Source organism: Oratosquilla oratoria, chromosome 25 (genome assembly GCF_046742065.1).
Source record: "Oratosquilla oratoria isolate Oo_2021 chromosome 25, ASM4674206v1, whole genome shotgun sequence".
Taxonomy (NCBI): Eukaryota; Metazoa; Arthropoda; class Malacostraca; order Stomatopoda; family Squillidae; genus Oratosquilla; species Oratosquilla oratoria.
This window is the reverse complement of record NC_134801.1, coordinates 11,512,567-11,526,206: the sequence shown is the minus strand read 5'-3', so window position 1 is coordinate 11,526,206 and position 13,640 is coordinate 11,512,567. Positions and strand designations below refer to the sequence as shown.

Below are 13,640 nucleotides of genomic sequence, written 5' to 3'. Positions count from 1 at the left end.
TGTACAAGAAAACGGACTTTGGGAAACTTAAGAAATTCTTTCAAAATGCAAATTGAGAAAATTTCTACAATGAAGAGACACAAATGGAAGAGAAATGGATGATTTTGATGAAAATTTATAATGAAGGAGCGAATAAATTCGTACCAAGATAGAAACAGGAAAAGGTGTAATTAAGTGCTGGTTCAACAGAAGATGCAGTGAGGTGAAAGATAGAAGAGATAAAGCTTGGAAAACATAAAAAAAAAAGACTGGAAAGTGAATAATATATATCAGCCATAGAAATGAATACGTAAAAGTGGGGAAAGAGAGAGAGAGAGAGAGAGAGAGAGAGAGAGAGAGAGAGAGAGAGAGAGAGAGAGAGAATACGAAAAAGACATCATAGAAAAACTAGGAATGGAATAGAAAAGGTTACTAATCCTTCGTCGATCTGGAAAAGGCATTCGATCGGGTTTCCAGAAAGATTTTGTGGTGCATCTTGGATAAAGAAGAGTATAACATTCTTCCCAAACTTAAAAAAATAAATAAATAAATAAATAAATAAATAAAAAGGACGTACATAAACCAGTGAGAGAGGCTGTTACAAACTTTATATGCAATACAGCTTACTCAATCAATATCGAAATCAATGCACTACTGACTTAGTTTATATACTGTTACATCAGCATAATACACCAATGAAATCGGGTCCCCAGAGGTTGTTTGTAAAATTTTAGCGAGGAGCGAGGTTATGCAATTCCTTTGACTACGAACTCAGGTTTATCAAAAATCCAACACATAAAAAAGAAATTCTCGCCACCTATCCCTATATCAACCTTACTTGTCTACCTTTGTCTACGAGCCTCATCTACGAGCTTCTTACATAGGTACTTGAGAGAAAAAGAAAAAAAGGAAATAGCAAAATTTTTTAAGCAGAACAAGACGAAGAGCAAGAAATAGAAAAGGAAATAGAAGAAGTGCATGGAATGGGGCAATACTCAAAAGAAAAAATCGACCGATAAAGATCAAATTAAGGTCACAAATGGTAGCTGAAGTATTAGCAAAGCAGGAAAGTTGGCGGATAGTGAAAAATATAAAAGTATATGAATAAAAATGAACGATGAGGGAAATAAGACACTAAAAAGTGAAGCAAAAAACACGAGAAAATACATACACATGTATATATATGTGTGTGTGTGTGTGTGTGTGTGTGTGTGTGTGTGTGTGTGTGTGTGTGTGTGTGTGTGTGTGTGTGTGTGTGTGTGTGTGTGTGTGTGTGTGTGTGTGTGTGTGTGTGTGTGTGTGTGTGTGTGTGTGTATGTATTTATCTACCTAGTTCTACTTACTTTATTGTATTATACCGGGAGCTATACTCGTAGTGACCCATTTTTGTATTTTTCAGCATTTAGTTTGTTCTTACATTCTTGTGTGGTTTTTTGCACATACTATTGTTTCGTCCAGTTTGTTCCAGACATCCACCACTCTGTGTGAAAAACTTTTTTTTTTTTATCTCTATAACTTTTTGAGATTCTTTGCATGACCTCTTGTTTTTCTTAACCCACCTTAATAAATCTTCTCTGTCAAGGACTTCCATGCCTTTTCTGATTCTGTAAATGGCCATTTGATCTCCTCTTTCTCTATGTTCCAGGGTTGGAAGTTCCAGTTTGGACAATCTTTGTTCGTATGTCAATTTAGAAAGTGTTGGTACCATCTTTGTCGTTTCTTTATATTATTTTTTATGCTGGGTGTCCATAGTGTCACAGCGTACTCCAGTCTTGGTCTTATCAGTATGACTAATATTGTCTTTACCATTACCTTATCCAAGTAATTAATGACCAGCTTAGTAAATTGTAGGTTTCTCCGACTATTTTGTTAATATGCTTGTCTGGTGATATGTCTTTGATAACAATTAGTCCTAGGCCCTTCTCTGAACTAACTTTTTTTTACTTCTTTTGTACCAATTTTATATTACCCTGATATTCGATATTCTATTCCACTTTTTCCAAACTCCATTATTCTACATTTCTTGGTGTTAAAGTTCACTTCCCACTTTTGGCTCCAGGTCTCTCTGTTGTGATTCACTGTCTTTTTCTATGCTTACTTTCTTTAGTATTTTTGCGTCATCTGCAAAGAAGTTCATATAACATTATACACCTTCATCCATGTTATTTATATATATGGTAAACATCGGAGCTAATACAGAACCTTGTGGGACTCCACTTATCATTTCTTCCCAGGTCAAGTTTTTGTCTCTAAGCACCACCCTCATTTTTCTCCCGTGCAAGATATCTTCCATCCATTTCAATAGCTTTCATTGCACACCTACTGTTGTTTTGATTTTTCTTAGTAGCTTTTTATGTGGTACTTTACCTAATCCTTTTTGTAAATCTAGGAAAGCATAATCAGCCTATCCGTCCCTTACTTGCATTATGTCTATTAGTCTTGAATAAAAACAGATCAAGTTAGTAGCACATGATCTTTGTCTAAAGTCGAATTGTTTTGGATTCAGTATATGAAATTCTTCCAGATATTTAGTCCATCTACTTTTGATAACTTTTTCGCATTTTTTTTTGTACTTGTAAGGGAGACCACTCTATAGTTTTTTTGTCTTCCTTATCTCCCCCTTTATATACTGATACAATATTTGTATTTTTCCAATCTTGTGGTACCTTCCCTTCTGTGAGTGAGCAACCTATTATCTTATATATTTTGTCCATTAGTTCATCTATACATTCTTTTAGTATCCAATTTGCAATTTCATCCGAACAGTGTGATTTTCTGACACCAAGGTTTATTATTTGGTCCCTTATTTATTTTTGTGTCACAGTTATTTCTTTCATTGGGGGGATCAGTCCTTCATCCCAATTATGTGTATTTTCAATTGTGAATACAAATTTAAAACATTTGTTCATAATTTCATCCATTTATACATCTATATATTCCTCATTCCCTTGACGCAGTTTAACTATTTCTTGTTTGTTTTTTAATTTACCATTGACATACCTGTAGAATAATTCAGGTTGATCCTTACATTTGTGCATTATGTCTTTTCTTCCCATATATATTTGCCACTTACTCGTTTTTTTCCATCGTTTCCAAGCTTTGTCTCGTCTATCTTTTGCCTCACTTCATTTTTTTTTATACCATCACTTAATGTACACCCTTTCCTGCTTCTGTTTTGGTACGTATTTATATATTCCTTCTTTATATATTTTTTAATATTTCCATTTCACTTCCATCTTTGTTTCTTCATTAAGAAGTTTTCCCTGTTTAGTTTTTGAAAAAAAATCAGTTTCTCAAAATCCGTTATATTATACATTAGTCTTCCTTTTCTGTGTTTCTCGTTTCTTCCCAATTTCCTATTTTAGTTCGATCTCTATTAGTATGTAGTCACTCTTTCCAATTGGTGTCCTATATTCCATTTTATCCACAATCTCAGGCTCTGACGTAAATATTAATTCTAGTCTCGACGGTTCTTCATTGTTTCTATATTTGGTATTTTCCCTTACCCACTGAGTCATTGTGTATTCAATTGTCCTATCCGATAGTATATTATCCCAAAGGTGTTTTTCTTTTGTGGGTTTCCCCAAAGGGATACAAAATGATCAAGGCACAAACTTTATGTCAAACTAGTTTGAACAGAGATTGAAAGAATTACGAGTGTATCAAACTATCTCTACTCCTTACCACCCTCAGTCTTAAGGTGCATTAGAGCATTTTAATGGCAGACTAAAGTCTTTGACCAGAAAGTATGTTTTAGAAAATGGTTCTGATTGGGAAGAAATGTTACCTTTATTACTATTTGCAGCCAGATCCTCCAAACAAGACAGTACAGGCTATAGTCCAGCCAAATTTATTTTTTGTTATGAAGTCAGAGGACCCCTTAAAGTATTGAAAGATAGCTGAATTACTCTTGATTCCTCTGTCTATGCCACTGTACATGTAAAGATAATGTTAGAAAGATTAGAGACAGCTTGGAACTTAGCCAAGAAAAATCTGACTCAGCCTCAGGAGAAGATGAAGAGAAAGTATGATAATAAAAAAAATGAAAAAGTTTCATCCAGTTAATGAAGTCCTCCTATATCTACCTATACCAGATTCTCTTTAGAGTAGGTTTCAAGGACCATACACTGTCAAGAAGAAAGTAAGTCCTTTGAGTTATATTATAGAAACTCCAGAGAGACGAAAGAAATTTAGGAAGTGCCATATAAACTCATTAAGATTCATTCCAACAGAGCCGTCTTGGCTAGTGTACTCAAGGAAGGCACAGGCGAATACCATTTACTGCATCCTAATCTACCATTGCAGAACTTTGTAGCTTTGATGAACTTGGAGAAAAAAAGTAGACACTTAGGATACGATAAACACCAAAATATTGAAAGATTAGTTCGAGATTAACCACAGTTATCTTCCGAGGCAAAACACAGATGTAAACATGACATCAAACTAACCTCTACCATAACCATAAAGAAATCCCCTCACAGATTAAGTCCCGAGAAAAAGAGTATCCTTAGAGCTGCAGTAGTCTCTATTATTACTACTACAAGGACTAATAGAACCATCCTCCAGTCCTTGGGCTGATCCCTGTTTACTAGGGCCAAAACCAGGAGGGAAACATAGATTAATAGTAGACTATAGGAAGTTGAATGAGATACTGAGCAGACGCTTATCCACTTCCTAGGATTGATGATCTCATAGACAATATTGGCTCTTCTAGATTTGTCACTACCATAGAATTACTAAAAAGATATTATCAAATATCAATGCACCCCAATACTCAAGACAAAACAGCCTTTGTAGCCATATGGATTATTCTATTTTAAGGTATTTCTCTTTAGGTTAAGGAATGCTCCTGCTACCCTCCAAAGAATGGTTAATAAGATATGAAAATTAAGGTTCAACAATTACAAGGATCAACGTTCGAGAACTTACCGGCCACAGTTTCTAGCAGGTTGGGTTCTCAAACTGTGTTATTTTGAAATTTGGAGATTAAGCTTGTCTATGAACTCCAAAGATGTAGATCCCTTGCTTTGACGTTTTTGAATTTAAGATCCGTCAGGAACCAGAGCTCTGGATAGCCTGACCGGACGTTAGTACGGACTGCATTCAGAGGGACTCTTACGAGTTTGAAAAGAGCTCAAAAGGCCACGAGTTAATATTGACTTTAAGGAATCTCTCAAAGTTCAATCCCCGATTTATCAAACCATAATTTATTACATAGATTTAACAAACAAACAAAGAGGAGGGGAGTTAAATCGTATTTTATTTAAAGTTACGATAGGTGCGGTTCGAAGTTTCAGGAAAGGCTCCTGAATCGAAAGAAGTAAACACTTTGAGGGAAAGTTTCCCGAACGAAGGTAAGCACTAAAGATTCCCAACGATTACCACAAAGATTATTTCGGGCATGAGAGAAGTTAAACCATATCTAGATGACGTGATATTTAGGGACATTTGGGAACAACATCTAAATATGTTGCATGAGTTCTCTGAGAGAGCCAACAAGGCTAACTTAACCATCAATTAAAAAAAAAATCGGACATGCCCAAGTATCCTACTTAGGTTTCAAAGTAGGTAATTTTTAGATAACCCCCTTAGCAGGAAAATAGTTGAATCTGCCTTAATTAAAGAATGTCCCAATTAAATCTCTATTTTTTCCGTTTGTCATAATTTGAGATTACTGTGTTGTAGAATTCTAATAGGTTGGTCACGCATGAACATTTTAGTTTGAATATATGCTGGATATCATTTATCAAAGTCACTTTCTAAATGGTGTTTGATTACATCTCTGATGATAGTTTCTATCATTTTCCCTACGATTGAGGTTAAGCTTAGGCCTTTAGTTCATTGACTTCCTTTTGTCATCCTTTTTGAATATGGGAGAAATGTTTGCTAACCTCTATTCTCTTGGGACATTTCCAGCAATGGTTGATTTTTTAAATAATTTCTTATGGAACAACAATATGATTTTTTCTATAACTTCAAAATCCCTGGATACCAACCATCAGACCCAGGTGCTTGATAAATTCTGAGTTTATCTATACACTTTATATATATATATATATACAAGCCGCGGGATTGGCTGCGCAAACAGCGGCCTACGGCCGCAGCTTTCCGCGCTCTTATCCCTCGTTTTCCCCTTCGGCTTCGGCCTCGGGGCGGAACCCCAACACGGGATCCCCAGTACGAAGAAGAACGCGAAGAACGCGAAGAATAACGCGAAGAAGAACGCGAAGAAGAACGCGAGGAAGAAGAACGCGAAGAAGAACACGAAGTAGAATGCGAAGAAGAACGCGAAGAAGAACGCGAGGAAGAAGAACGCGAGGAAGAAGAACGCGAAGAAGAACGCGAAGAAGAAGAACGCGAAGAAGAAACAACGCGAAGAAGAACGCGAAGAAGAATGCGAAAAAGAACGCGAAGAAGAACGCGAAAAAAACGAGAAGAAGAACGCGAGGAAGAAGAAGAAGAAGAAGAGGAAGAAGAAGAAGAAGAAGAAGAAGAAGAAGAAGAAGAAGAAGAAGAGGAGGAACGCGAAGAAGAAGAAGAAGAAGAAGAGGAAGAAGAAGAAGAAGAAGAAGAAGAAGAAGAAGAAGAAGAAGAATACCACCTGACCCCGACTTACCCAAGCGCTTTTTCAAGAATATTTTTAGGACAAAGTGTCACCGTAATACCACCTGTCCCCGACTTCCACAGCGTTTTTTAGAAGAATATTTTTATTTAGATTTATATATATTTATATATATATATGTATATATATATATATATATATACATATACATATATATACATATATATATATATATATATATATATATATATTACAAAGGATTACAAAGGCGGAGCATGCCGACAGGAGACCTTTTGTTCCATGTCTAGGTCGGATGCGAGAAAAAATATCATATTAATAATAAAATAATCAACAAAAACTATAATAATGTAAATAACATATAAAATACATAAATATATGCCTAGGTATAGTTAAATAATAAACAAACAGGTAAATAGTAAATAGTAATAAATTGACATATAACTAATAATAAATGAAAATCAGACAGACAAATGATAACAGAACAAAAACAAATAATATAAGATAAATTATAATCATTACAGCATCTTACTTAGGTATTTATCTAAATGATTCTTAAAGCTTCGAACTGAACTACATTGCTCTACCTGTGCAGGAAGTTTATTCCATTCATTAACTACACGGTTGGCAAAGTTGTTTCTAACTACTTCCAAATTGAATCTATTTCCGGACAGTTTGAGACCATTGTTTCTTGTCTGATTCTCATTCAGTGTGAAAATCTTGTTACTTTTGATGTTGTCAATTCCCTTTAGAATCTTAAAGACCTGTATCAAGTCACCTCTGAGTCTACGCTTTTTTTAGGGAAAACAGATTCATGTGTTTTAGTCGATTTTCGTATGATTTATTTTTGATATTTGGAGTCAGTTTTGTGGCTCGCCGTTGTACTTTTTCCAGTCTGTCAATGTCTTTAATGAGATTCGGTGACCATACGGAAACAGCATATTCCAAATGTGTGTGTGTGTGTGTGTGTGTGTGTGTGTGTGTGTGTGTGTGTGTGTGTGTGTGTGTGTGTGTGTGTGTGTGTGTGTGTGTGTGTGTGTGTGTGTGTGTGTGTGTGTGTGTGTGTGTGTGTGTGTGTTTGTGTGTGTATGTGTGTGTAGATCAATGGGTATGTGGGTAAGTACAATATGAATGTTTCCACAAACCTGTTACCATCAAATTTGGCACTGTCGAATAACTAGTTTCGTTCTTTTTTATTTTGTCAGGCTCCCAAAGGGTTTGGAGGACGTTTCACGGTACCCATACCTCTTTGCTGAACTCCTTAGTGACCCATCGTGGAATCCAGAGGACCTCGCAAAGCTTGCAGGCAGAAACCTCATCCGAGTTATGCGTAAAGTGGAAGAGGTTTGTAAATTCTTATTCAACCCTTACAGTGGAAAACATGCTTGCAAGTTTGAGTGTGTGTGTGTGTGTGTGTGTGTGTGTGTGTGTGTGTGTGTGTGTGTGTGTGTGTGTGTGTGTGTGTGTGTGTGTGTGTGTGTGTGTGTGTGTGTGTGTGTGTGTGTGTGTGTGTGTGTGTGTGTGTGTGTGTGTGTGTGTGTGTGTGTGTGTGTGTGTGTGTGTGTGTGTGTGTGTGTGTGTGTGTGTGTGTGTGTGTGTGTGTGTGTGTGTGTGTGTGTGTGTGTGTGTGTGTGTGTGTGTGTGTGTGTGTGTGTGTGTCTAATTTTATTTACCTAAGTGCAGTATCCTTTTTATCATACCTAATACCAATACCCTGTCTTGTTACAACCTATTCTATATCCTTATTTTTCAATTGTTATACTTAGATTTTTATTCATGTATTGTCCCAGCTTGGATTATATCACGTAAGTTAATTCAAGTATACAGTCGTCTCTAGAGAAAAACTGCATATCTTCTCATCATTGAGATGTTTAATTTGTATTGGTGTTGTGTTGTAATGCCCAAATTTTTCATATCCATTTATATTATTCAGAATTACACTATAGGGTGTCCGGGAGAAATTTCAACATATTCAAACAACATAAAAATACATCCAACCACACGAATGCCCCTTCTCTTTCCCTTTGTCGCTCCTACTAACCCCCCTTTTCCTCATTACATCCTTCTTTCTATGCCGAACGCCACCCCCAATGCCCTCTTACAGCTAAAAATAGGTCTGAGATGATTTGCCACGACTTCAAATTACTAGTCTTTGTCCAAAAATTCCTTATGTCTCATGATGCTCAGGAACGTGTATTTTGGAGACCTCGCCTTTGATTGTCCTATCTATATTATAACTTCTTATTAACTAGGCATAGTAAACCATAAAAATAGGAAGTCACTGTCACGAATTCGTAGTTGGAGGTCAGGGTTTGTGCGTCTTGAGAGATCGCTTGAAAGCATCACTATCCAGACCCTATGCTCCAACAGGGTCCATGTCTCAATATATAGTTGTGGTGCATTCAGAATAACCACTCAACAAAAAGTTACACGACAAAGGGGAGGAATGCATAATACTGTGAAATACTAATAGAGAAAAGATGATAGTGGTCGATGCAGTGTAGCTATAAGTTGCCCTCTATTTCATTAGAGATTGTATAAATAGTAGAGTATTGTGTGTGGGTTTATATGACATCTGGCAGATTTTCCTTGAGGTAAGCTAATACAAAAACATCCTCCGGAAATATTATTATTATTTGGTATTTACCTGGATTGGCCATATACTATCCAAACCTATCCTGTTAAGATATCCATGCTGTGGAAAGATACTGTTGTTTAATTAATAATTAAAGTGTTGTCTTTTCATTTAGAATATCTATTTAAAGATAAGTATAAATTTGTGTATTTAAAGGTGCGTGCAGAATAACATTGGAAGAAAATAATAAAGTCACAGAAGTAATCAGTGTATTAATGTGTGTGTGTGTGTGTGTGTGTGTGTGTGTGTGTGTGTGTGTGTGTGTGTGTGTGTGTGTGTGTGTGTGTGTGTGTGTGTGTGTGTGTGTGTGTGTGTGTGTGTGTGTGTGTGTGTGTGTGTGTGTGTGTGTGTGTGTGTGTGTGTGTGTGTGTGTGTGTGTGTGTGTGTGTGTGTGTGTGGTGTGTGTGCAGCAACAGTATTGCAGTACGTTTATGAATTTAAAATATATGTGTGCGTTTTTGTGTTTGTGCGTGTTGCTATGGGTCCTTGCTGCCAAATGTACATAATTTATTTCCAAGATCCGTACAAATAGCCTAAGTAAAGGTTTAGATGGAAAGCAACTAAGAGTATAGACAGGCTTTAGAAATGAATACTTGACTATAGGCCATTTCTAGACTGCTAGCAACCCCTTGACCTGGTAGAATAAATAGTAATATTAGACTCTATGCAAATAGAATGCAAACAAAAACATTGTTAAAGTTAGAAATAATGCAAAAGTTACTATTGTAATTCGATTACATAAAGATACAGAGAAGATATAGATCGAGAAAGGAGTAGAGTTAGGTGATAGAATTTCACCCACTACATAGAGATACAGATAAGATATAGATCGAGAAAGGAGTAGAGTAAGGTGATATAATTTCACGCAAACTATTTACAGCGTACCTAAAAGAGATTTTCATAAGGTTGAGTAGGGAAGAGAAAGAAAATAACCAAGTTTAATTATTAATATTCTAATCAATATTTGCAGACACTATTATTCTCATTACAGAAAAAAAAATAGAAGACTTGCAAGATATGTTGAGTGATCTCAACAAGGAGTCTCAAAATACATTTGAATATGAATAAGAGTAAAACCAAAGCAATGTTCAACATGAAAACTTACGAGTCTTTTAAGAAGCTGAAGAGCATAATTATTTAGTGACTAATGGTATCTATAATATGAAAGTCAATGTCTTTGTATTACTATAGATTCAAAAACTACTGAACGATCTTCATGAAATTTGGAGCAAAAATTCTAGTTATAGGGGTGAGGGAAATGGGGTATAGTCTCATTTTGTAGGAGCGTAAATGGGCACAACATCCTATGGGATTTTTTTTTTCGATGAGTTTTAAACCATATGTATTATAAGCCAATTAAGCAAGATTCACAAAAAAAAAAAGAGCAATAGAGGACATCATTAAGAAAAAATGCCAAAGTAACAAATCCCATCAAAGCAGTATATATCATAATCTATTATATAAAAGTATGTTTGTGTATCACCTACTGACTCAAAAATTGCTGAACTGATCTTAATGAAATAAAGAACATAGGTTCTAGTTGTAGAGGTGGGTGTAATGCCGTTTGTTTAGTTTTATTTTGGGGGATGTAAAGTGGGGAACCCCCCCCCCATGGAAAAACATATATATATATATATATATATATATATATATATATATATATATATATATATATATATATATATATATATATATATATTCATTTCAATGACATTTGAGCCATTTGTATTAGAAACCAATTAACCTCCTTGGTGCGATGACGCCTGTATAGGTATCATGAGACACGAATGGGTACACAAGGATGCTGGTGTCGGCGTCTTGATTATATATATATATATATATATATATATATATATGTATATATATATATATATATATATATATATATACATATATGTAGTTGTACATGAGTTACCCCCAGATTCTGTGTTTATTATTACTCAGAGTAAAAACGAGTAATACAGCAGTGCTTTTATATCTTATAATGCAAGTAGTGTGATGCACCATGCATATGGCAGCCGATGCTGCACGTAATAATTTGACTCGTACTGAAGTAGTTAAAGGTTAAGCACATAATAATTTTTGAACCCAATTTTTTTTAATTGACTTTTAGATAGTATCTAGATAAATATATTAAATTTGTTTTCCGTTGTCCTGGAGTTTTCTTATACTCTAATCGTCATTTTCATTTCACCTAAATGAGTTATCCGCTGCAAAAGTTGGGAATAGTGGTTACCGTCTTGATGATGCATATCAATGTATCTAAACACAAAGCTGGCATTGTTGTTGTGCGTAGGATGTGCAGAACTGCACTGTGAATTGTAGTTTTCTTGGTTTCCCTCCATTTTGAGTTCCCGAGCCCAGACAAGTCGCTGAAGAGACACAAGATCTGGTGCTCTGTCATTTCTCACACCAGGGCGAATTTTGTGTACAATCGGGGTACTTTACGACATTGTGCTGATCACTTTGATGAATCTTCTGTATCAAACATTGGCTACAGTCGGCATTTACAAACCACTAACCAAGAGGTAGCCAAAAAATACATTAGAGGCTAGTTGAATATGCTCGTCCAAATCGAAACCTGATACCAAAACGACCAAGACAGGGGACAATCTGTACCACACCCAAGAGCCAAGTTATTACTGCCACTGGTATGTGTACTACTCAAGCCAAAATAGTTGCAGAGACACCTAAAATTGGAAGCCAATTTGCGAAAAGGAACAGAAAATAGGTAAGTGGTTTTCATTTGTACAAAATGGTGAAATTAATTTCCCTAGAAACACTAACTAAAAGACATGAACATTAGTGTGTCATGACATGATGCATGAATGATATGATAATGATATCCCATCAAGGCATATAGTAATAGACCTCCTTCCTTGGATTAGTGCTTTTTTGCAGTGGGCATGTAAGCCAAGGCTAGTGCACTTTTTATTTCAGATCACTGATGAGACATTGAAAGCTGCTGAAGAGCCTAATATGTCAGAGCCTAAGGTTGATCCTGAGCCGGCTACTACACCCCATGGGTGTTGTCTAAAGCCATTTTTATTCAGCATACTATTTTCTTCCTGATGTTGAATCCATCTACTTTTGATAATTTTTTCACATATTTTGCTATTGTGCTTGAAAGGGAGACGGTCTATAGTTTGTTGGGTCTTCCTTAGCTTCCCCTTTATATATTGGTACTATATTTGCATTTTTCCAATCTTGTGGTAATTTTCCTTATTTGAATACACAATATTTTGTAATCAATCATCCCTGCTACCCAATCATGACAATATTTTTTTTATTTGTGTCTTTTTAGGAACACAAGTGATGTCCCAATGTCAGAGAAGAAGCACATCATCTTCCACTCATGCTTGATGTAGCTATTTGCCACTTGCCTTGTCTGCAGCTTATGATCCTTTTGAGTGTCATGATCTGCAGTTTTGGAACCCCTGCCTTAGGCCAAGCTTTGTCTGGAGAGGTCATATATGATATAGCGCTCACTAAATGCTCTAACAAAAATATTATAAAGGAAAATATAAAATAAAATAAAACCAAGAAACTGTTGGTACCTACACTCATTCAAAGCCATTTTGATTATGATTGTATCTTATGGTACAGCGGACTATCCTAAATATCAACCTAGACTGCAGGTGGCTCAAAATGAGATCATCAAATTTATATTAGACTTGCTTTGCAGGAGTGATATAGGGGCTGATAAATTTTAAAAGTGGGTATGTTGCCTGTTGATTACCGCACTAAACAATTTAAATTATATCATGTATATAATAATAATGCTCCAAAGTACCGTAAGATCTAGTTTCTAGCCAGTAGTACATAACAACACCAGAAATAGCTCAGGCTTTTATCAAATCAGACAGTCTGGCTTCTGTAAAAACAGCTTTTACCACACTGGTACTGTACTATGGAATGACCTCCCCTTTAACCATAAGAGTCTTATCAACAAAAATGCTTTTAACAGTCAGAATATATTTTTTTTTTTAGTTTTCAGTTAATAGCCAGAAAAAATAGTCTTTCATTTATTATTAGGTTTCTTATATATCATGGTGCTACTTCCAATACTTATTTCTTATGCAAAAAAAAAAAGATGTGCAGTTATTATAGATCTAGTCAGTTTTTGCTTGTATCAGCTTCATCTTCCTCAGTATTAGCTACATATGTACCAGTATCATTATTGTATCATATTATTACTGTTATTTTTTATTATATATTATTTGTTTAATACCTCAGGTGCCATTAGTTTTTTCCTTCTTTACATAAAGAGTTATGTCAAAAATTATTATTTGTAAGTACAGGTCGAAGCTCCCAAACTCGGCACCCTCAGGAAGAGCACCGATCCGAGTAATAGAATTTTTCGATTTTTAGAAAATATGTGTTTCTTGACGTTTGGGAGCCATAATGGCAATAATAGGGCTACAGAATTGCCTTATATACACGAAA

The 13,640-nt window shown here is 35.5% G+C and overlaps 1 protein-coding gene across 3 annotated transcripts in view; it reads left to right on the top strand.

Annotated features, from left to right (window-relative positions):
* The window catches only part of LOC143038817 (dipeptidase 1-like), a 959,386-nt gene that overhangs the window by 913,915 nt on the left and 31,831 nt on the right, over positions 1 to 13,640 (top strand). For all 3 annotated transcript variants that reach the window (XM_076208382.1, XM_076208381.1, XM_076208383.1), the window contains one exon: positions 7,765 to 7,903. In XM_076208382.1, the coding sequence (XP_076064497.1) occupies positions 7,765 to 7,903 (139 nt within the window). The remainder of the gene's footprint in view (positions 1 to 7,764; positions 7,904 to 13,640) is intronic.